Source organism: Mus caroli, chromosome 17 (assembly GCF_900094665.2).
Source record: "Mus caroli chromosome 17, CAROLI_EIJ_v1.1, whole genome shotgun sequence".
In the NCBI taxonomy this organism is placed as follows: Eukaryota; Metazoa; Chordata; class Mammalia; order Rodentia; family Muridae; genus Mus; species Mus caroli.
In genome coordinates, this window is record NC_034586.1 from 3,166,099 (window position 1) to 3,187,804 (window position 21,706).

The 21,706-nt window shown below is 49.0% G+C and overlaps 2 protein-coding genes across 3 annotated transcripts in view; one reads left to right on the plus strand and one right to left on the minus strand.

Moving 5' to 3' along the window:
- Tmem181 (transmembrane protein 181) overlaps positions 1-11,585 on the plus strand; it is a 50,707-nt gene extending 39,122 nt beyond the window's left edge. For both annotated transcript variants that reach the window (XM_029471511.1, XM_021186192.1), the window contains exons 8-17: positions 528-627; positions 1,175-1,305; positions 1,476-1,567; positions 2,681-2,738; positions 4,247-4,349; positions 4,757-4,808; positions 6,520-6,602; positions 7,510-7,599; positions 7,840-7,906; positions 8,636-11,585. In XM_029471511.1, coding sequence (XP_029327371.1) covers positions 528-627; positions 1,175-1,305; positions 1,476-1,567; positions 2,681-2,738; positions 4,247-4,349; positions 4,757-4,808; positions 6,520-6,602; positions 7,510-7,599; positions 7,840-7,906; positions 8,636-8,714 — 855 coding nt within the window. In that variant the 3' untranslated portion in view covers positions 8,715-11,585. The remainder of the gene's footprint in view (positions 1-527; positions 628-1,174; positions 1,306-1,475; positions 1,568-2,680; positions 2,739-4,246; positions 4,350-4,756; positions 4,809-6,519; positions 6,603-7,509; positions 7,600-7,839; positions 7,907-8,635) is intronic.
- A 2,344-nt stretch (positions 11,586-13,929) lies between these two features.
- Dynlt1 (dynein light chain Tctex-type 1) lies at positions 13,930-20,486 on the minus strand. Its single transcript, XM_021149132.1, has 5 exons — positions 20,316-20,486; positions 18,067-18,108; positions 15,117-15,240; positions 14,703-14,780; positions 13,930-14,330 (listed from the first exon to the last, which is right to left on the minus strand). Exons 1-5 carry the CDS (start codon positions 20,340-20,342, stop codon positions 14,260-14,262), a joined length of 342 nt encoding a protein of 113 aa, XP_021004791.1. The 5' UTR covers positions 20,343-20,486; the 3' UTR covers positions 13,930-14,259.
- Between the last annotated feature and the right edge of the window lie 1,220 nt (positions 20,487-21,706).

The window sequence follows — 21,706 nt, forward strand, 5'->3', positions numbered from 1 at the left end:
TTTTTTTTTTTTTTTTTTTTGAGAGCTACCTGGTGTGTGGGTTCTCCTGGGGCCTAAAGATTGATGCACACAGCCCTAAATATGTTCTTAAATGGGGAAGAGGCCTGAATCTCAGTAGACAACCTGTGCTGGGAGAAGAACAGGCAGGAGATTATTAGTCTATGTTAGATGACAAGGAGAAAGGGTAACCGCCCTACATATAACACACTGAACAGTGTGTGAGAGCTGTTTACAGAACTTCCTCCCAAGGGCTCTGCACACATGTGGAGCTGTTTGAGAGCATACATGCCTCTGGGTGGCATGCCTTTGCCTCTCAGCCCAAGCCGAAACGCAAGGGTGCGACCCCTGTCACCTGTGGCCACATGCAACAATCCCATTTTTGTTTTGGCTGTCACTATCACTGATGGGACCTCGTTAGTCATTTTAAGCAGTGACTGGCCCAGTGGATCCTGCCTGGTACCTCCCTGACCTGGTGAGACTCACCCTGCTGGGGCCCAGCAGGCAGTCAATGGCTGTTTGCTTTGCAGTGCCTGTTTGTACATTCCCTGCGCAAGTTCTCCATGAGGGACTGGGGCATCGAGCAGAAGTGGATGTCTGTCCTCCTGGCCCTGCTGCTGCTCTACAATGGTGGGTGCCGTCTTTATCTCCAATCTTTCCCGCTCGGATTGTGAGCTGGCAGGCATTGTAAAGGGTGGCCTGGTCCCAGAGTCCCCAGCAGTGCCCGAGGGGAGTCCCTGGGGGAGTATGTCGTGGTGCTCTTCCTGGGCCCCATGTCACGCAGGCCACGGCAGATGCTTGGATCCTGAAGAGACATGAACTGCCTCGGTCATGAGAGCTTCCACGAGCTGCAGGCTCAGCAGTCTTGGAACTTGGCTGAGGTGCCCGTGCTCTGTCTCTTCCTCTGTCCCCATTCCAAAAGGCCTTTGCTGCAGTGCGGGAGATTCTCGGGCTGCAGGAGGAGCTGACACAGGGGCAGATGGCTCTCTGTTAGGATCACTGTTGCAATCTGTTCTGTGCCTTTCAGACATCCAGAAAACAAAATGGTTTGCTACCTGCCCTTGAGCTCTGACCAGGGGAAATCTTGATATTGAGCCCTAAGCTTGAGAGTGGCCGGGGGCTCTGTTGTTTAGCAGCCTCCGGTGGTCTTGACAGTGTTCTGCCTTCTCCCTTCCAGACCCTTTCTTCCCACTCTCCTTCTTGGTGAATAGCTGGTTCCCAGGGATGCTGGACGACTTCTTCCAGTCTCTGTTCCTGTGTGCCCTGCTGCTCTTCTGGCTGTGCGTGTATCATGGGATACGGGTCCAGGTAAGCAGACAGACAGAGCTTCAGAATGTGGTCCCACGAGACCGTCTCTGGCCCACACTGCATAGCAGGGACAAGCTGTGTGGAAGCATTTGGGGTTTCTGCATGTATTCTGTTAGAGTAAGACACTGTTTGCTGTCTATCTTACTTTTTTCCTACTGTTTTTTTTCTAGGGAGAAAGAAAATGTTTAACTTTCTATTTGCCTAAGTTCTTCATCGTTGGACTGCTGTGGCTGGCTTCTGTCACGCTGGGAATATGGCAGACGTGAGTAACGCAACACTTCTGGGTGTGAAACATCAGCCCTGGAAAGTGCTGACGACAGAGGGCAGGCTGGGTCTGCCTGCCCTGCCGTCTCACCCAGATGACAGCATCTGCCCAGCACAGTCACATAGCTGGATCCAAGGAATTGGGCTGGGCTTGTGTGGCTTGCACTAAAAGGGTCTTCTAACCTAAGTAGAAAGTGACAACGCCTGTGTCATCTTAGCCTTCTTCAGCAAGAAATGACTCGGTTTGCTGGGACAGCAGACATGCTGCAATCCCCTCATGCGCCTCAGACGCTCTGATCCTTGCAGAGCTTCAGGCTTGACCCTGCTTAAACTGCCGTGATCCTAGTTAGACCCACATCCCTTCCTGTGACTAACTGCTTCCAGGCCTGTGTATCACTGCCCAGATCCTCAGAGACCCTACTCAGCCCCTGACCAGCGTGGTTGGTCTGTGGCTTTTCATGTGCCTTTCGTGCCACCGTGGCCTGACGAATTCTGCGGCATCCCTGCCACATGCCACTTACTTCCCTGCAGCTCAGGTCCCATGCCAATGTTAATTCTGACATTTAAGCTCATGCACTTTATAGTTACTTATTATCTATTTTGCTTGCTTTGCCTTCGTCTATCTCACATGTCTGGGTATGCCATTGAAATAGCCCCTGGGGCTGGAGAGATGGCTCCATTACGCGTACTCTTCCAGAGGACTCAAGTGTACTCCCAACTCCCATGTCAGGTGGCTTAGAACCACCTATGGCTCCTCCAGGGGAGCCTACAGCTCTGGGCTCCACCGTCACCTGCACTCATGTGCACACAGCACTCACAGAAACACAATGTAAAAAGCAAAAGATCAGCCTTAGCTACATAAGGGATAAATAACCTGCCCCTTCGCCACACTGGTGAGGATGGACACAGTAGGTGTGTGCCCTTGCCGGCTTAGTGCTGGATGCTTTCTCAATGTATAATACAGGATTGCTGTTTTAAAATCCTCCAGTGGTTATAGCAAGTACTATACAAGCAAAAAAAAAACCAAATGAAAGATAAACCCAAGTCGGAGAAAGTGTGAAGTGTAGAGTAAGCGCTCTTATTAATCTGTATTTTCAACATCACCCTTTAGATTTAATGAATTAAATGACCCCATGTACCAGTACCGGGTTGACACCGGAAACTTCCAGGTAAGCAGCATCCGTGAGGACTCCAGACGTGCTGATCTTCTTTTATGAAGTGCCTGGTTTTGTAATGTTAGTCACACTGTTGGCACAAGCTTCTAAATGGCTGTTTAGATAGGAATATAGAAAGTTCAGGAATGGGGTATCTGGGGAGATAGCTCACTTGCTCAAGTCCTTGCCACACAGTGAGGGCGATAGACTGAGGGAGAACGCTGGTCTTGCTAGGTACTGGGGGAACCAGAGGAGGAAGACTCCGGGGTGAGGGGCCAGAGTGGGGTGTCCTAGGAGGAGCTTAGCTCAGAAAGGGGGGTCAGTACTGCGGGGTGGGGAGCTTGGAGCCAGCTGTAGGCAGGGCAGAGCTTCAAAGGGGTTTTCTGGGTGGAGGCTGGGTTGAGGAAGAGTCAGCCTGTGGTCAGCGAAAGTCCAACATTTAGAGGAATTAGTGACAGACTAGTCTGCTCTTGCCTTTGTGTTTGTCTGGCCTGGTTCATCATTTCTGTGGGAAACTGAGGCAGGAAGGAAGGCTGCAGAGTTAGGAGCTAGACTGCAAGGGTAGGCAGCCCAGGCCACTACAGGTCCAACTGGAGACTAAGCCCCTTACGTTTCTTCATCTGTGAAATGGGGCAGTAATGGAATCTCTTTCATCACACAAGGCATGTAGAGCTCTTGGCCAAATGTCGCAGACAGGGCTGCATCCTGAATTGTCAGCGAGCCCTTCCCTTCCCAGCCAGGCTGTCTGGGATATAGCTTCAAGGGCCTAAGAACAGAGGGCAGCCCACGCCCTTTACTGAAGGATACAGCAGGGATCAAAGACTGCTGGGTGGGGGAACAGCTGTGTTGCCCCCCCCCCCCCCCCATGAGGAAACAGCCAGACTGAGGGTTCTTCCACGGCAGGAGCTGAACCCTGATCTTTGACCTGCAGGCCCAATCTCGATGCTGTGACCATGAGAGAGGGGCTCTGCTTCAGAGAGATGAGGAAAGGTGTAGACACTCCTACCCACGGGAGCCTCGTAGGCAGGCGGGCTCAGTGAGGAGGACACACATCATCTAGAACCTGCTCTCACCAGAGCCTCTGACCTCTGACCCTCAGCAAGGGATTTCCCATTCTCAGACTGGAAGGGAATGCTCCCAGGCTTTAGGTCTCATAGAACATTCCATTCAGCCCCTCCTTTCTCAGGAACTCTGAGGCCCAGAACAGTCAAGGACTTGTATGAGGACCAGCTGGGTCCAGCCCTCGTTGGCATGACCTTTGTCCTCAGTAGCACAAGGGTCAGGCCCCACCCCAGGCAAAGTCATCAGCCGCTAGCAATTGCTCAGCACACTCTGGCCTTGGGTTCTAGGCCAGGCAGAGGTGCTTGCGTCTATGTGATCGTGACATGAGGTGCCCATGCTTGAGGGGCCCTTCCTGATGCTGTGGCAGTGTGGGTGACCCAAGGCTCTGGGCTGACGGCTGTGGGGGTGCTAGAGGACACACGAAAGCCTAGTCTCAACCTCACCCACCTCCTTTTTTCCAGGGCATGAAGGTCTTCTTCATGGTGGTGGCTGCTGTGTACATTTTATACCTTCTATTCTTGATAGTGCGAGCATGCTCCGAGCTCCGTCATATGCCTTACGTGGGTGAGTGCCATGCTGGGAAGCATAGGGCACCAGGGCCCACACCCCCAGAAGCCCTTGGCCCTAGGAAGCCATGAGATTCCTCAAGAAGGATTAGCAGTTTGGAGAGAACCCTTTAAAGTAGAATTCAGTGGCCCCTGGTGCCACAGAGCTATGTGAGCTGCTCAGGACCTGTAAGGATAATTAATAACACTGTCTTTCACCGGGGCGAGCCACACGATTGAGAGGCCTTCGCCAGAAATCACTGTGTTGGCCCTGCTGTACGTAGCCTTTCCCAGCCACAGTAGAACAGACTTAGAGCATGCAAGGGTGAGGGCCTGCCCAGGGGTGGACTGGTTTTTGTTTTTGATTTTGTTTTTGTGTGTCAAACTCTGAGGTGAAGTGGAATTTGCATCTTCTTCTTTTTTCAGATCTCAGGTTAAAGTTTTTGACTGCGTTGACCTTTGTAGTGCTTGTTATTAGGTAAGACTTCACTGTGGGAGGGTGTGTGTGGGGGCGGGGGGGTTCATGTATGTGGGGTTCATGTATGTGTGCGCCTGAGTGTGCTTGGGTGTGCGTGCATGTGTGCGTATCTGGATGTGCATGCATTATGTGTCTGGGCGTGCATGCATGTGTGTGTCTGGAGCTAGAGGGTTAACATGAGTAGCTTCCTTTTCCATTTTCCACGTTTAATGTTAACTAATGTGTGTGTTGGGATGGTACAAGTGTATGTGGAGGTCAGAGGAGAAGGTGCAGGAGTCAGTTCTCTGCTCACTCCTCCATGTGTGATCCAGAGACAGCTCTCAGGTTGTCGGGCTTGGCCACAGGCATCGTAACCTGCTGAGCTATTTTGTTAGCTCAGCTCTCTGTCTTTCTCTGGACCCGGAGCTCACTAATAGGTTAGGCTAGCTATCTGACAGTCTCAGTGTCTGCATGCCCCAGCTCACTTCCCAATGCTTACAGATGCCCTCTGCCACTCCCACACTCCCAGCTTTTACCTACGTGCCAGGCACCTGAACTCACGTCCTCGAGGCGACATGATGGGCCTCAAGCCTCTCCACAGCCCCAGGACTTCATGATGACTTAACACTGCTTTTCCATTCTCCCTGTTATCTCCTTGCATGGAGTTAATTCAGGGTGTCTGTGGCCACACATATCCACAAAGTCTGAGCTCTGGTGTCTTAGGGTTTTGTTGCTGTGATTAGACACCATGACCACTACAACTCTTACAAAGGAAAACCTTTAGCTGGGGTTGGCTTACAGTTCTGAGGTCTAGTCCATTATTGTGTGGCAGCAGCATGGCAGCATGCGGCAGACGTGGTACAGGAGAAGGAGCTGAGAGTTGTACATCTCAGAGTTGTACCACAGGCATCAGGAAAAGAACTGTGTACCACTGAGCCTGGGCTTCCTCTAACAAGGTCACACCTAATAATGCCACTCCCTATGGGACAATCATCAAAACACGTGAGTCAATGGAGCCGCAGCTCCTGATCAGTTATACAACAGCCGGATGGTGCTGGCGCACGCCTTTAATCCCCACACTCCGGAGGCAGAGGCAGAGGCAGAGGCAGAGGCAGAGGCAGAGGCAGAAGCAGAGGCAGGTTGATCTGAGTTCGAGGCCAGCCTGGTCGACAGAGCAAGCTCCAGGACAGCCAGGGCTACACAGAGAAACCCTGACTCAGGGGATGTGGGGAGGAAGCTAGAATGGCCTTGGTTACAAACATTCCATCATAAATGCCCAGGCGTGTGAGGCATGTTAACCCACATTTAACCAAACCCTGCACATTCACAGTCAATTGTGAAGTTTCCTGAGGGGTGCCTGTGCCTAGAGACCTTTTTGGTGCTGAGGACAGGGCCCTGTGGGAGCAGTCAGCAGGCATCAAGGAGAAGCCACTGTTGGGGCAGGTGGCAGCCATCCACAAAGCCCTCCCCCAGGCAGTGTTTGCTGGACTATGTTCTAAGAGACAACTTGGTTAGACTTGATCTCTACTCCCTAAAAGCTAAAGCTGCCCAGCGTAGGCCTACGCTCCTCTTTGGTTGCATTGGTTTGTTTGTTTTGCTTTTCCCTGGAGCAAAAATGACTGGGGGTGGGGTGTCAGATAGTGTGCATATAGAAGTATAGAAGTTTCCTGTTAAGTCTTACTGAGGTAAGCCCTTCTGTGTTTCTACATGGTGGCTCCCCCTTCTCTTTCAGCATCGTCATCCTCTACCTACGGTTTGGAGCACAAGTGTTGCAGGACAACTTCGTAGCAGAACTGTCGGCTCACTACCAGAACTATATCCTTGTCTCGGAGAACTGGGCCTTGGAGCCACCCTGTGTTCATGGCTAGCACCTTAGCCTTAGACTTTTATGAGGGGGATCAGTCAGCCCCTTTTGACCTGTGTTCAGCAGGCCTCAAGCATGCCTTGCCCTCCTTGGCTTCCTGTTGGCCCTGGGAAGGGTGAGTTTCATCCGTCCTCCTTCTGAGGTAGGAGACTGACACACAGCAGGGCTGAGTCACTGCACAGCCTGAATCCAAAAGGATGACCACACTAGACCATTCTCAGTGCCCTGCTGCTTGCTTCTCGTGGGCACTCCTGAGAAACTGAACAGTTGCAGACTCAAATCCCCAGTCAGTCCAGAGCTGTTGACTCCCTCAGACAGACAGACATCCTGAGCGCACACCTTGGACCAGCCAGGGATTGGAGTCCTGGGTGCTGACAGCACCTTCTAAGCTTCATTCAGGTGTAGCGAGGTGCCAGCATCACCATGGTGTCAGCTTGAGTCTGTGGGAAGGCTCATACAGCGCTGAAGCTCTGATTGATTCTGCCATGCCCACATCCGGTCCATAGCTTGTTCCTCTTGCCTTCACTGTCTGAGGTCAGGTTGATGGAAAGCAGGTGTGTTGGGATGAATGGGGCTTCTGCTGTATCCCTTGTGACTGAGCTCCAGCTGTTAGGTGCTCCGGGATCTGTAGTGTGGAAGAGGTAAGGACACTTCAGGTTTGCATTTCTTATGTCAGCAAACCTCAATCCCTCCTGTTCTTCAGGAGTCATAAACCTAGACGGCACTAAGCCCCTGAGGGTCCCTTATGGCATCTGGGCTGTGGACCCCCATCTGGTTTATCCTGGAAAGGGCTGCCAGGGAATGGGAGGCAAAGGGCTTGTGTGTCCAAACCCATGCTTCTCCCTTGACCGTCAACACCAGCGGAATTCCTGTCTTTCTATGGCCTGTTGAACTTTTACTTGTACACGCTGGCCTTTGTGTACTCTCCATCGAAGAATGCCCTGTACGGTAAGTCACGGTGGCTCTGGGTCGCACTGGCTCAGGTGTTCCCCAGGTGTAGGGCACTGCGACTCAGTGCGCCTTCTGTTAGGACAGAGGCAAAAGGCAGCTAAATGGTGTTTGGAACCATAGTATGCAATCTCACAGAATGCCTCGGCCAAGTCCATACGGGGCTTGGGATCCATCAGACTCCCCCCTAGACTAATAACACAAAATGCTTTCATTAAAAAGGCTTTGGTTGTCTTTCAGAGTCCCAGCTGAAGGATAACCCTGCGTTTTCCATGTTGAACGACTCTGATGATGATGTGATTTATGGGTAAGTCGCCATCACCTCGCGCAGCCCGCCTGGCTCTGCATGTGTCCTCACTCGCAGTATTTGAAAGCTATCTCCATGGCAGGAGACTGTTAATGGCTTAGTTCTGTGTCCCTCATGTGGATTTAGTAGCATTCCGTTTTGCAGAATGCCTGCAGGGTGTGGTAACTACACAACTATTCTGGGGTGCTGAGAGTCAAGTTGGAGAGAATGGGCTTTTAGTTGACCCTAAGAGGGAGACCATGAGGTGAGTTCCTCCAGGATAGCTGTCGGTATGAAGGCAAAGAGGCAGCCAAGGGCTACAAGATGGTGGCTGTAGAGTGACTTACGCATGAGCACCCACATAAAATGCCAGGTTCTGAGCTGGGTGTGGTCGTATATGCCTTTAATCCCAGCACTTAGGAAACAGAAGCAGGTGGATCTTTATGAGTTCAAGGCCAGCCAAGGCTACATAGTGAGACCCTGACTCATAAAACAGCACAAGCCAGACCCCGTGGTACATGCCTGTAACCCCAGCATTGGGAGGTGGGAACGGAAGGCTTCTAGGGCTCCCAGGCAGCCACCCAAGCAGAATCAGTGAGCTCCGGGTCCTGTGAGCAACCCTGTCTCAAACCCTGAGGAGGTAAGCCATTGAGGAAGACACCGATGCAGACCTCTGACTGCCACACGCATGTGCATGTACAGAGAAGAGCTGCCAGAGTGGCCGAGGGTCACAGGTCTCTTTTACCACAGGAGTGACTATGAAGAAATGCCCCTGCAGAACGGCCAGGCCATCCGTGCCAAGTGTAGGGAAGAGTCGGACAGTGACTGAGCCCCGGGCAGCAGATGGGACAGCAGGGGGCCAGAGGCCTGCCTGAGTGACGCATTCTGGCCCCTTCTATCCGTTTGTGTCTGGACTCCTCTGTAAGCAAAGGTTTCCTGTTCCTTATTTGTTTACATATTTTTAAAAGAAAACCCAAATGGATTGAAATGTGGGGTGGAGTTTGCTGTGGGGGCAACCCCACTATTTAAGAAGAGGGGCTGCCTGGTAGAGAATTCAAAGGCATATCCTGTACATCGACATCAGGTGCGATGGAGCCCATATGCAGTCATGAGGAGAAGTTACCCATTTTTAATAAAAAGAATTATGTACTTTTTCTTTCCTTTTTAAAAAGCAATTGAGTCTGTGGGAGGCCTGATGATCAAGGTCCCAGCGTGGCAGCGATGACTCTTTCCTCTCTGTGGCATCGTTCTTGAGTGCCCTACCCTCAAGGGAAGTCTAAGCTGTGCCTGCCTCAGGTGGGCGATCTGCCTCCATCTTTTCCAGCACATGGTGGGGTCAGTATGCTGACTCAAACATCTGCAGTGAGGCTTTGATTGTGTTTGGTGAGCCACATACAATATCATTTTCAGGAATGGCAGGTGGCCAGGTTCCCGTCCATCATTGCCACCCCCTCACCCCCACCCCCCAGCAGAATTGCTATCGAAGTTGAGTCCAGAGTGGGCTGATAGCCTGGAGGAAGCCCAGGCAGCTACAGGCCAGTAGCGCTGTGGGCAAGGTCCTGTGTCATGGTGCTCTTCAAGAGTCTGTGTACAGTTAGGATTGGGTCTCCCTGTGCTGGAGGTGGAAAATGAGGAGGCCCTTCCCGACCAAAAATTCTGCATCTTCACTGAGTGTGAAACCCCCGGAGAGCTCTATTATTTTTTTTTTTTAATCAAAGCTACATGAAATACAACTGTAATTAGAAATTCTTTATTGCCAGAAAGACTTTCTGTTTTAACATTAGGAACTAAAGTAAAGAGAAAGTAAGACATTTTGAATGGCTATAGAGACAGCTGCAGATGAAGGGACTCGCCCCAAGGTTGTTCTGGGTTTGGAGTGTGGCTCTGTGGAAAACGGATGTCACCCGCACTGAAGTTCAGCATTGGAAGTCCTCAGGGCCACCGCCTTCCTTCCCGATCCTCAGTTTCCCCACACAGCGTCTCTGCGAACACCTGGTGAAGGTAGCATCCTGCCTGCCTCTGTCTTGGCAAATCCAGAGGCCCAGTTCCGGTAGATCCCTCTTCAGGCAACAACACTATGCTCCTTGGTCTGTGCGCCGACTCAGATTTCGGCTCTGAGCTGCAGGTTACTGTCCGTGTGGGCCGGACTGACTCCAGGGATGGAAGAGGTTCATCCTGCCTGTCTTCTTAAACGTCATACTTTAATATGGATTCCATGTGCAGTGGGTTTTTTTTTTTTTAACAAAACAACTTGTAACTATGAACATTGGAATGGAAACTCATTGCGAGGTAACGGGTTTACATGAGTTTTGCACTTGCTGTGATCACTGAGTCTGTGGGGAGACACCGGCAGGGTGTTTGTTAGCAGCCCTTCCCTTGCAGTGGAGCCCTGCAGCTGCCATCTTATGGCCGCTGGCTTGTGCTGACCCCAAGATGTTCTAATATGTGAGAGTTTACATGTTTTCATCATTATAAATAAGTCTCCATGGTTTATAACACTATTTATCAGTCAGTGTAAGATATTTTAAGCATTTAGGTACAGACTTCAGAACTTTTAAAAACTGCCCTATAGTATAATTATAAACTGATCCTAGTGTCCGTAAAACTAAGGGAATATTTTTTTTCTGTGGAAATATGAATTACAAAGCAGCACTCCTAGTGTCGTGTGCATCATGTATTAGATGCTGTGCAAAGCTCTGCTTACAGAACTAAGACTTCAGTGTGTAGGCAGGAGCTCAGGGGTGAGGTTAACACTAAACTCCGCTGGGACTTTTGATAGTAACCAGACGACTGTTTTGTTCTGAGGGGATTAAAATTTTGTAAACTTAAATTATAAGTTCAAAGGGCTGACTAGTTCTTTCAGGGTAACGGTTTGAATCCTACTGACTTTGGGGTATTTTTTATATTGGTCCAATCCAGGGGAACCTGGAAGATGATGGCTCCCAGATTCCCGGTGAGAGCTTCATTATCCCTGTGGATAGCAATCTGCTTGATTTATTGTCAAATCATTGCAGCAGTGACTTGGTGCCTTCAAGCCCCGTTTGAAAGGCTAGAGAAGAGGCTCGTGAGGCGCTCTCTGTACAGTTACAGACTGAAGTAAGTTTAGGTATGTAAAGCCAGCCTGCAGATGGGCAGTTTATAAAGCAAATCTCACCAGCCTCGAGTGCTGAACCATTGAAGGCACAGTTAGGATAAACAGGTTCAAATATGGTTACTAATCTTTATAGGAAAACACAAGCACCCACAAAAGAGAGAACTAAGTCCCTCCATGAGGAACAGCTATGAGGCTTGATATGTATTGTATATTTGAGCGTTTGCCTTAGTGGTTAGATCTTTGGGGGTTGGGGAGATGTGGCTCTTTTTTCTTTTTTTTTTTCAGGCCAAAGGAAAATGGATGTCGTCAGAAGCCTTGCTGAATGTTTCTCTTGGTGGCTCGGGTGCTGCTAGGTGCTACCATTCTGTGATCTGTCCTGTGACACAGAACAGATTAATTCCATTGTGTGACACAGAGGGATTTTCTGCTCCTGAAAACTACCTTTTTACAAATGTCTGTAAATATCTGTTAAATAAAAACACTAGCCTCTAAGTCCAGAAGGAACACTGTTTGGACCATCAGTGCACCAGTGTTGTCTGAACAGTCAGTCAAGGAATAAATGCTTATTTATGAAAAACTCAATAAAACTCACATTTTGAGATTTTGTATGAGATTTTTTGTTGCTGTGACCGAGATCTGGTGAAAACCTCACAGGAGGAGAGAGTCACTTTAGCTCACCGGTCCATGGCTGGCTCCCTCCACCATAAGCCCGGGATGAGGAACACAGTGCCTACAGAGTGTGGCCAAGTCACTCACCTCCTGGTAGCCAGGACTCAAAGCAGAATGACAGGAAGGGACCAGAACAAGGCAGAGGCAGTGGGTACTAGGGATACTTGCTGTAAGGACATGGGAAGAAGGGAGTCTTGCTCTTGCTCCTTTGCCTGCTTGCTGTGTGAGACTGAATAACTGCTAGATCCTTGGACTTCCATTCACAGCTGTGACTGAACCATTGTTGGGAATTGGGCTGCAGACTGTAAGTCATCAATAAATTCTTTTACTATATAGAGACTATCTGTATGTTCTGTGACTCTAGAGAACCCTCCTTCAGCAAGCTCCACCTCCAAGTTCCCAGATCATCCCCAAATGTCACTGCCAGATGAAGAGCATGTGTTTAACACACACCTTGTCTTAGGGATTTACTGCTGTGAACAGACACCATGACCAAGGCAACTCTTATAAGGACAACATTTAATTGGGGCTGGCTTACAGGTTCAGAGGTTCAGCCCATTATCATCAAGGCAGGAGCATAGCAGCATCCAGGCAGACATGGTGCAGACAGAGCTGAGAGTTCTACATCTTCATCTGAAGGATCCTAGCAGAATACTGGCTTCCAGGCAGATAGAATGAGGGTCTTAAAGCCCACACCCACAGTGATACAGATACTCCAACAGGGCCACACCTTCTAACAGTGCCACTCCCTGGGCCAGGCATATTCAAACCATCACACACGGGTAGGGGACATTTCTCATCCATAACAAACCATATCAGCTTCATTCTGACACTGTCTCTTGTTCAACGATGTTACTATATTTCTAATTTTTAATCCTTTATGTATTACTAGCTTTTTATATGAATGCTTTAGAAAGAAGACCACAGCAAGGCTCTTCAGCCAGGGATATCGGGGAGACAGGTCAGTGGATTATAAATGTGAGAATGAGGGCCCAAGTTTAGAGCTGCAGCATCCATGTAAAAGCGGGCACAGTGGTGTGTGTCTGTAACCCCAGGGCTGGGAAAACGGAGCAGAGACAGATGTATCCCACTGGTTTGGTGGCCAGCAAATTTAGCTCAAACAGTGTGCTCCAGGTTCAGTGAGAGACCCCATCTCAGGAAATATGCTGGAACTGGGCACACACCAGACCATGCATGAGTGTGCACTCCTTCAGACACACACCAAGTGGTAATGCCAATCATAGTGTCTTAGGTGGCCTACAAGGAGCACCCCAGAGCGGCCAACAACCTAGTCTGTTGGGGTCCCTTCTCACTAGGATTTATGACTTGAAATTAACTGGATAAACTGTGGGCCCTTTGTGATACCCAAGCTAAGCATTGTTAAGAACACAGCAATTCTGAAAGCATTCTGTAAGCTGTAAAATTCTAAATATGTAGCTGCTGCTACTAAAATTCCAAGAGCCTAGGTCTGAAAGCAGCAGATGAACAGCGCTGGGCCAAGCATGTGTAGGTCAGAGCTTACTGGCTTGCACAACCGTCACGTCCAGGAAGCAGGAACTAGGAATGTAGGATTGCAACATGGCTAGGTTCCTGTCCTACAGGTGAAGTGGCCTATTCCCATCCTGGAGGACCAAGGCGTTCATCTCGCCCTCTACTGAGAGGGCAGACATGTTTACCAGATTGCTAGGGAAAGCTTTCCTCCTGTTCTTTTTGCTTCCTGGTTTGTGCCACCTGAGGCTGTCAGTGAGTGCAACAAAAGTAAACTGGTGGGCCAGTGAGCTGGTATAGCAGGTAGAGGGGCTTGCCACCAACCCTGACTACCTAAGTTCGTTCCTGGGACCCAGTGGTGGAGAAAGAGCCAAGTCCCACAAACTGCCTTTGACCTCTGAACTCCACAGGTGTGCCATGGGACGCATGCTTACTCGTTCTCACACACACGAATGTAATTAAAAAATTAAACAGAGCTAAACTGATGTAGCCCATTTCCCCAGACCGGCCATTTTTCTAGATCTCTGCGAGAGGCCACATGTCACAAGTACCTACCCGCCCGTGAGGTCTGTGGCCTCTCTTCAGCTCTGCCAATGTCAGCAGGTTTCGCCATCACAGTAAGAAACAGGCCCGTGACTTCAAGCATGACCTGCAAAGCTGGCTGTGTACTGTCCTGAGTCTGACCATCAGCTCAGGTATACACGTATGTCAGCATGCAGAAGGCTAAAAGCAACCTTCTCCCTTCTCAACCTCATTCTCGGGTGATGCTCCAGGCTACAAGGAACACAAAAACTTTAATTTTGAATAATTTATTATTCTAATAAAGTATAAAGTATGGAAAGTTAGTGTATCTGAATCATTTCAGAAAGTAGAGCTGTTTCCACCAGCAGACTTGAGTGTTTAGCACCTTGGAGAAGACAGTTAAGACAAGTGGTACTGCCTGTCTCAGATGACAGGTGGCTGCTAATCTGGCTGAAGTCATGTGGTTCCTGTGACTGGGGAGTCATTTGGTTTTTTTGAGAGTGCCACAGAACAACTTAGGAGGAAGGGGTTTGTCCAACATAGCTGGTGGTTAAGATGGACTGGAAACGCTGGGACCACGAGGCTGAGGCTGGCAAGGTGGTCAGATGGACAGTCCGAAGGCACTAACGATGCAGTACATGGTCTTGTTCTCCCATCGGACTGTGCAGCTTCCTGTGGGGGACAGAGACAGGCACAGGAAATGAGGCAGCCCAAGAGATTCGGGTCCCACCATGCCAGCACTGCACTGCATGCCTGACATACAGAGAGGGACTTTATTGCCTAATTTTACTTATAAATGGGCAAGTGCCCCCAAAATGTTTTGAGATTTTGTTTGTTTTTAGATAGGACCTCACTGTGTAGTCCAGGCTGGCCTCAAACTCACAGAGATGGCATGTGCACCACTCCCCAGGCAATGGTGACTTACAGAAATGCATTGATGTTGAAACATCTAAGTGTGCTCTTCAAAACACTGCTTAGCGCTGCAGATCACCAAAAACGGAGCTATGGGCAAAATAACATTGCCTAGGAAGGTGAGAGTCCTACCGTCTGTGGAGCTGTCCCAGAAGCAGGAACTTGCGGTGTGTAACCCAGCACCGTTCTTCTGCATGATCACACAGGTCACTTAAATTAAACAAACGTGTTAGAAAAAGTCACAATATAAGGGGCAGACTGTGCTGTCTCACTTTGACAAACTACCTATTTCCTTTCTCTTAACATGTTCTCCACATGTCTGATCAGACATCCTGTGAACTCTTGTGACATAATCCCTGAGACACTGGCATTAGCCTGACATGCAAGGCGCATGGTACATTTACTACCCAAGGGACCTGGTCCTGGAGAAACTTTCTTGGAAGTTCGACAACCAATTGCTAAGTGACCTTTCTTCCAGCACCAGACACACCTCAGATCAGTATTTAGAGAACCTCTATCAAAATACACAAGACGAAAATCCATTACCAATGTATTTAAATGGTTTCCCCAGTTTGGTGAGTTGGCTCAAAGTCTGTTCTACAACATTAGTGGTCCACTGGTTGACTTTGCTGTGCTGGTAGGCATTACCACCGATGGCGCTTTCTATAGCCTAGGGGGAAAAAAGCACAAGAGGTCATGGAGAGAACCCACTCACCAGTCAGCGACATGATGGGCCATGACAGAACTCTCAGGAGATGCGAGCTTCTGCTCAGTCAAGGGCTCCTCTACGTGTGTGGCTTCTGCTAAGCAGCATTACACTGCATCCCATGTTGAGGAGCTTTACACAGCCTGTAGATGTGTGCTCTATAGAACCTGTCAGCTGGGCTCAACAGTTCCACTGAACAATGGACTGAATGTTTGTGCTGCTGTTCATTTCTAACAGTCAACACTTTTTCTTATTGAGGCAGAAAAAATATTTTATTTTGCCAGTTTCTTACACATATACTAGTCATTTTAGCCAAACCATAAAACATACAATGTGTGTATGTTAGATGACATTTTATTGGATGTTTGTACAACCTGCCCAGTCTTGTAGTACTTGTGGCCTCGTTGTGTGGGTTGTGTTGTACCACACTTTCCAGATAACTGAACCTTTAACACTGGAGCTTACAGCAGTGTTCCCCCTGAATTCCAGGGCTCATGGATAGCACAGCTCACTGTCCTGTCCCTGTAATATCAGTGACACCCTGTGTCTTTCTCCAGTATCCTCTCTCCCAGATGCCAGTGTGGCTCTGAACAGTTCCCTCCCCACCCCTGCTAACCTTCTGGAAGCCTAGAAAAGAAGGTTTCATGATTACCTACAGACAAGGCAGACACAGGGGCCCTCACTGCACATGGTGAAGGAGTGGGCCACACACTCCACGCTGAGGGCAGCAACAGCGTTTGAGGGATAGATACACTGTGGCTTCCACCTCCAGACTTGGGGCTCTGACCCAGCTCCTCTGTCCCGCCTGCCCACTCTAGGCTGAGGACTGGCTTTAGTAAAGGTAAGGCTAGACATGAAGACTGTCAAAGGAGGAAGAGCAACCCCCTCTGTGCGCTATGAAGTCCAGTGTTTAGGGAGAAAGGAAAACTAATTTTGGATCTACTCATCCCAACTACCTAATACTTTTTTTTAAACAGCTTGAGGACAGAACAAACCTACAGCCAGGGCAAAAATGCTGTCACCTCATGCTTCCCTATGGACTGCTGATGTGCACTTCCAGCCACCTGCTGCCTAGCAACGCAGAGTAAGTGGATGCGGAGATAGGAGGCAAAACTCAGCCCTAACAAACCCACTCTATTCCTGCCAGTTCTGGTTTAATCCACCTTTCTGCTTCCCACCTGTTCCACTGGAAACACTGCATGGAAGAAACAATAAAAGGCAAACTTACACTCCCTGCAAAGCACCAGAAAAGTCACACTGGATGTTGAACAATGTAATGTACATAAAAGTGAGAAAATCATTTTGATTGTGAATACTTCTCACAAAACAGAATGTGGTTCTTTAATACTCTAGCATTATTGACTTCAATAATGGGCATCAAAAATCTTATATTGTAGTCGATCCAAAATTACTTCAGGGAACCTCAAATGGGTTCTAGCTCCCAGTCCATGATGGTGGGAGAGTCCTGGGTTTGAGGCAGCTGATCACAGCTGCAGTCAGGACTGCTGGGCTAAGCACACTTTCTCCTTTGGCTTCAGATTGGGGCCCTCCCTGCCTGTGGAACAGTTCGTCCACATTCTGGGTGGGTCTTTACCTCAGCTAGCCTAATCTAGACAATTCTTCCCAGACATAAAGATGCATGGTGACCTCACAGTCCTGCCACCATGGTGGACTGTCTCCCTTCCAACGGTGAGCCAAAATAAACCCTTCCTTCCTAAGCTCTGCTGCGGCCAGACACTCCCACAGTGTCCAATTCCCTGGGCCTGTTGTCCACCTTGTTTAAGAGAAGTACTATGATTGCTATCAATAATGTACTTTAAAATGTAAGAAAAACCTATGAATAACCCCGAGCTGTATCTCAGGTCCTGAGTTATAGACGTTGTTAGATTTTCTCTGCAGCTGCTCTTCTTCACAAGCACTGGAGACATTTATGCATGCATCACGAGTCTTCATGCTGCAAGGTTACAGAATCTGCCTCGACACTTTCTAACGCCACTTAAGACTTCTTGATTCAGGTTATTAATTTATGTAATATAGGAGTCATTTTACTTAGATATAATGTAAAAATGTTTGAAATGTCAAAACACAGAAAGCTCAACAGCTCTTGAGATTTTTCCATTTTAATTCACATAGCGTTTTCCTTCATACATGCTATGCTGGCTCCTTTTCTGTCAGCCTGACACAAGCTCAAGTCACTGGCAGGAGGCAACCGCAATTATGAAACTGCAGTTGTAAGACATTTCCTCTTTCTTTTAAATAAAATTTTTAATGATTTATTTATTTATTTGCTTTATGTTGTGAGTCCACTGTAGCTGCCTTCAGACACACCAGAAGAGGACTTCTAATCCCATTACAGGCGGTTGTGAGCCACCATGTGGTTGCTGGGAATTGAACTCAGGACCTCTGGAAGAGCAGTCAGTGTTCTTAACTGCTGAGCTATCTCTCCAGCCCATAAGACATTTTCTTAATTAAGGATTGACTGGGAAGGGCCTGGCCTAGGGTGGGTTGTGCCATCCCTAGGCTTGTCCTGGCTGAGCAAACCATGAGGAGCAAGCCAGTAAGCAGGACCCTCCATGGTCTCTGCATCGGCTCCTGCCTCCAGGTTCCTGCCCTGTTTGAGTTCCTGTCCTGACTTCCTTTGGTGATGAACTGTGATGTGGAAGTGTAAGCAGAATAAACCCTTCTTTCTTCCTCAAATTGCTGTGGTCATGGTGTTAAATCACAGTAATCGTAACTCTAAGACACACAGTATCAACCAAACGCCTGGAAAACAAGCGTGTTTCCTCTTACCTCCTTTACAATGTTGCTCACTTCATCAACAACAAATGCAGTCTGTGAAGGAAGAAAATGTAGGTAAGTTTGGTTTAAAAGAGCTTTCTGCAGAGCATCAATGAGCACACAATGAGATACTGAACGTGACTTAGAAATCAGGCTGTCGACTGTGCAGATGAACCTCAGAGCCCAGAGGTGTGAAGCAGCTGAGTGTCACACTGCAAGCCAGGTGTCACTTCAAACTAGAATCCTGTCTCTCCTTCCCCTGCAGCTGGCTGTCAGCACCATTAGCCAGTGCAGGTGCCATATTCAGAGCCACTCCACTGCCATACAAAGCAGCTGAAGCAGCGTAAGTCACCACTGTAAAGCTACTGACTCAGATGTTTAACACGTAAAAGGCTCATGTGTGCCCATCATTTTCTTAACCCCAATGAACTACTTCAGGACGAAGCATCGGCTGACTTGAGGGCTGCCAGCAACAAGGTGATGCCCGAAGTAGTTTTCTTAGTCTCCTCTTAACACAATAGTGGATTTGAGGGTGTGAGGGTTTCCTGAAAACACTGGCCTGCCGTATGCTTCTTACATGAGGACAAATGAACTATTCCAAGTTCTGGGATAGCCTTAACCCTGGACAGGCCCTGGATAGCCTTAGCCCTGGACAGGCCCTGGATAGGATAGCACGGCCCCCTCGGCAGTCACTCAGTCCTGTTTGGAACAGACTTCCCTTACTGCAGACCACAGTGGACCCTGCCCTGTTCTAGTATTGAGTATCTCCCCTTCCTCTTCAGGAGAATGAGAATTGACCACCCAAAGCCATTTCCCTGGCTAGACCCTCTAAGAAGTCAGTTGGAAACAAAGCCGAAATCACTGAAAGAGTGAAAATGTGGTGACCCTCCAGGGTAAGTCGACTGAAAGGCTCTTCCTAAGTGACTACAGTGATCCTAAGCCACAAAGCAAAGCCCTAGTGTCACATCCCATACAGTTAGAGTAAGAAAATAACGGAAGAGAAATTATATTGAAATCAGGGAGCACTGCCAGCTGCTACCAGAAAGGGAAATGAGCTGAGGGAAACCTGGGGAGCTAGAGGCAGGTAGAAAAGACTCAGCTGAGAGGGCTGCTGGGTAAACAATGGAGAGCTTCCGTCCTCCTGCTGCTGACACTGTGTAACACACAGACCACTGTCTGGACACTTCACTTCAGCCGATCTACATGTACAAGCTGGAATTAGAACGTGGTTGTCGGGGCTACCTCTTCACATGGCCATAGCTGGCTGTGACTACCATAAAAGCCAGTCTTCAGCCATACATGAGATCGCTGTCTGGCCAAACATCCCCTGTGCTGCTGCTTCTGAATCGTGGCTTGAGTCTTGTCTTGTGTTCCACCAACGTTCAAACTGAATGATCCTGACTGCCGAAAAGTGTGTTGGGAAAATAGACCAAAACTGAAAGTTTCTGATAAATGCAAATGTCTTACTCTTCCCTCAGAATATCCTTAGTTGACACGTTAGAAATGTCAAAAGAGGAAGTGTTAGGGTTTTATTATTATTGTTTTTGACAAATTGTGTGGGATTTTATTGAGTTTCAACAAAGATTATTCAGGAAGAAAATGAGCAACTATTCTTTAACGGGCGTCCATTCAGCTGTTTCTCAGATGCATGTTAGCACGAAGGGAAAAACATTTAGACAACATATCATCAAGGCGAGTGGCTAGGGCACTAAGAGGCATTGCATTCTTCCCCCACAAGAATGAGAGATTCCGTTACTATCGTAAACTGAAATGAAATGTACCCAGTCGCTGTGGCCTGGGTGGGAGGGAGCGTCGCACTGAAGGACAAGGTGCGGCACCGAGACAAAGGCAGGTTCTGTTCGCATGTCGGTCCTTGGCAGACGGACAGTCTGGGCAGCAGACCCCCACTGCGGTCACCCGGAGCTGGCCCTGTGCGCCTGTGTCACTATACATGCCACAGCAGGATGCCTCCTTTCCCAACCTCGGTCCCGGCTGGGGTCTGCAGCAATGCGGAAGGGGTGGAGTGATGTCATCCTACCGACGCCGTGAACCCCACCGAGACACCAGCTCGGCGCCGTCTCCGCGGACTGCGGGCACCGCCCACGCGGGAAAGACGCGGAGTGGCCGCTGGGAACCGCCACCTAGGCTCATCAGCCTCGGGCCAGGTGGCCGTGAGCAGACGCTGTGTCTTCCCAGACCGGGCCCCGCCACACCCATATCTCCGCCGCCACCCTCCCTCCCACGGCCCAACCCGAGGTTACCTCCTCGGAGGCCTGGAAGTCTTCCATCTTTACTCTAGCGCGTCTCCTTCGCCGGCCGAGTAGAGTGGACTGCGCAGGCGCGCCCAGGCCACGCCCACTCCGCCCCCGCGCCGGGGACCCTGACCACTACCAATAACCACCTACGCTCTAGGGCCCCGCCCCTCCATCAAAGGCTCCTCCTCCTACCGGCCCCTCCACTAGTGGCTCCGCCCACCCTTCGGCCCCGCCTGCTGCTCCTCTTCAGTCTCCAAGTAACAGGGCGTGTCTCTGAGCCCTCTGGGATGTGGTTTCCAAAGCAAACTGTCAGAGCCACCTAACCTCTCTCTAAACTCTGACAACCCAAACCAAACAAAGGAACAAAAGCTGGTCTCCGAGGGGAAGAAAGAGGTCCTGGCCCTCCCTCCCGCTCACACTATAGAAACTGAAACTTTCAAACAAATATTGACTAGGAACAAATTGTAGAATGATTTCCAACAGTATGGCGCATTGGTTGCTTCTCCTTGGGGATCAGCTATCTGAACGAAAGTTGGGAGCTCTCATGGTAAGAAGCACATTGGCAGGCTAGTGCCTGGCTAATGTTGTTTTCAGTCATCCACCTGATGATCCTGTGGCCAAGTCAACGTCACCGCTCTTTTAATCTGCTCTGTTTGTATCTACCTGCTCAGCTTCTACACATCTGTCTCTGCCAACACCGAGACCTGCTGCTCATTGTAGTTGGGAGCCTCAGATGAGAGTCTCCAAGCTCCCTTTATTGTGCCCCTATCACAGGAAGTTTCTTTCGTAACCCAAAGATATATTTTTAAACGATATACTCGGACATAGACTCTTTTGCTGAATAGCAATGAAGTTTAAATTTTTTGCTTTTTAATAATAAAGAGAGGGCCTAGTGAGATGAATCAGCAGTTAAGAACCCATCCGCTCTTCCAGAAAAGCTTGGCTCCCAGCACACATATGAGACAGCTCTCATCCTGTAACCCTTTCTCTAAGGGAGCTGATGTCTTCTTCTGGCCTCAGCAGACACATAAATAAAAAATAAGATCTTTCAAAATAAATAATAAACCCAGGGGAGCAGGGTGGGGAGAGGGTATAGGGGACTTTCGGGATAGCATTTGAAATGTAAATGAAGAAAATATCTAATAAAAAATTGAAAAAAATAATAAACCCAATCTTCAAATCTCTGTTTTATGAATAAATAAAAATTTTAAATGACTAGAAATAACCCAGGCATGGGTGGCACACTCACGTAACCCCAGCACTTGGGAGGGTGAGGCAGGCGGCTAGCCTGGGCTATGAGCAAAGAGAATGTAAAAACAATTTTTAAAAAATGAAGTTCTTTTTTTTTTTTTTTTTTTGGTTTTTCGAGACAGGGTTTCTCTGTGTAGCCCTGGCTG

Excerpts from the sequence above, each read along its gene's own strand:
- Dynlt1 (XM_021149132.1), bottom strand. The coding sequence starts at position 20,342 with ATGGAAGACTTCCAGGCCTCCGAGGAG. Across the intron at positions 18,109-20,315 it reads ACTTCCAGGCCTCCGAGGAG|ACTGCATTTGTTGTTGATGA; the intron begins GTAACCTCGGGT and ends CTTCCTTCACAG. Across the intron at positions 14,331-14,702 it reads CTGGGACAGCTCCACAGACG|GAAGCTGCACAGTCCGATGG; the intron begins GTAGGACTCTCA and ends TGTCCCCCACAG.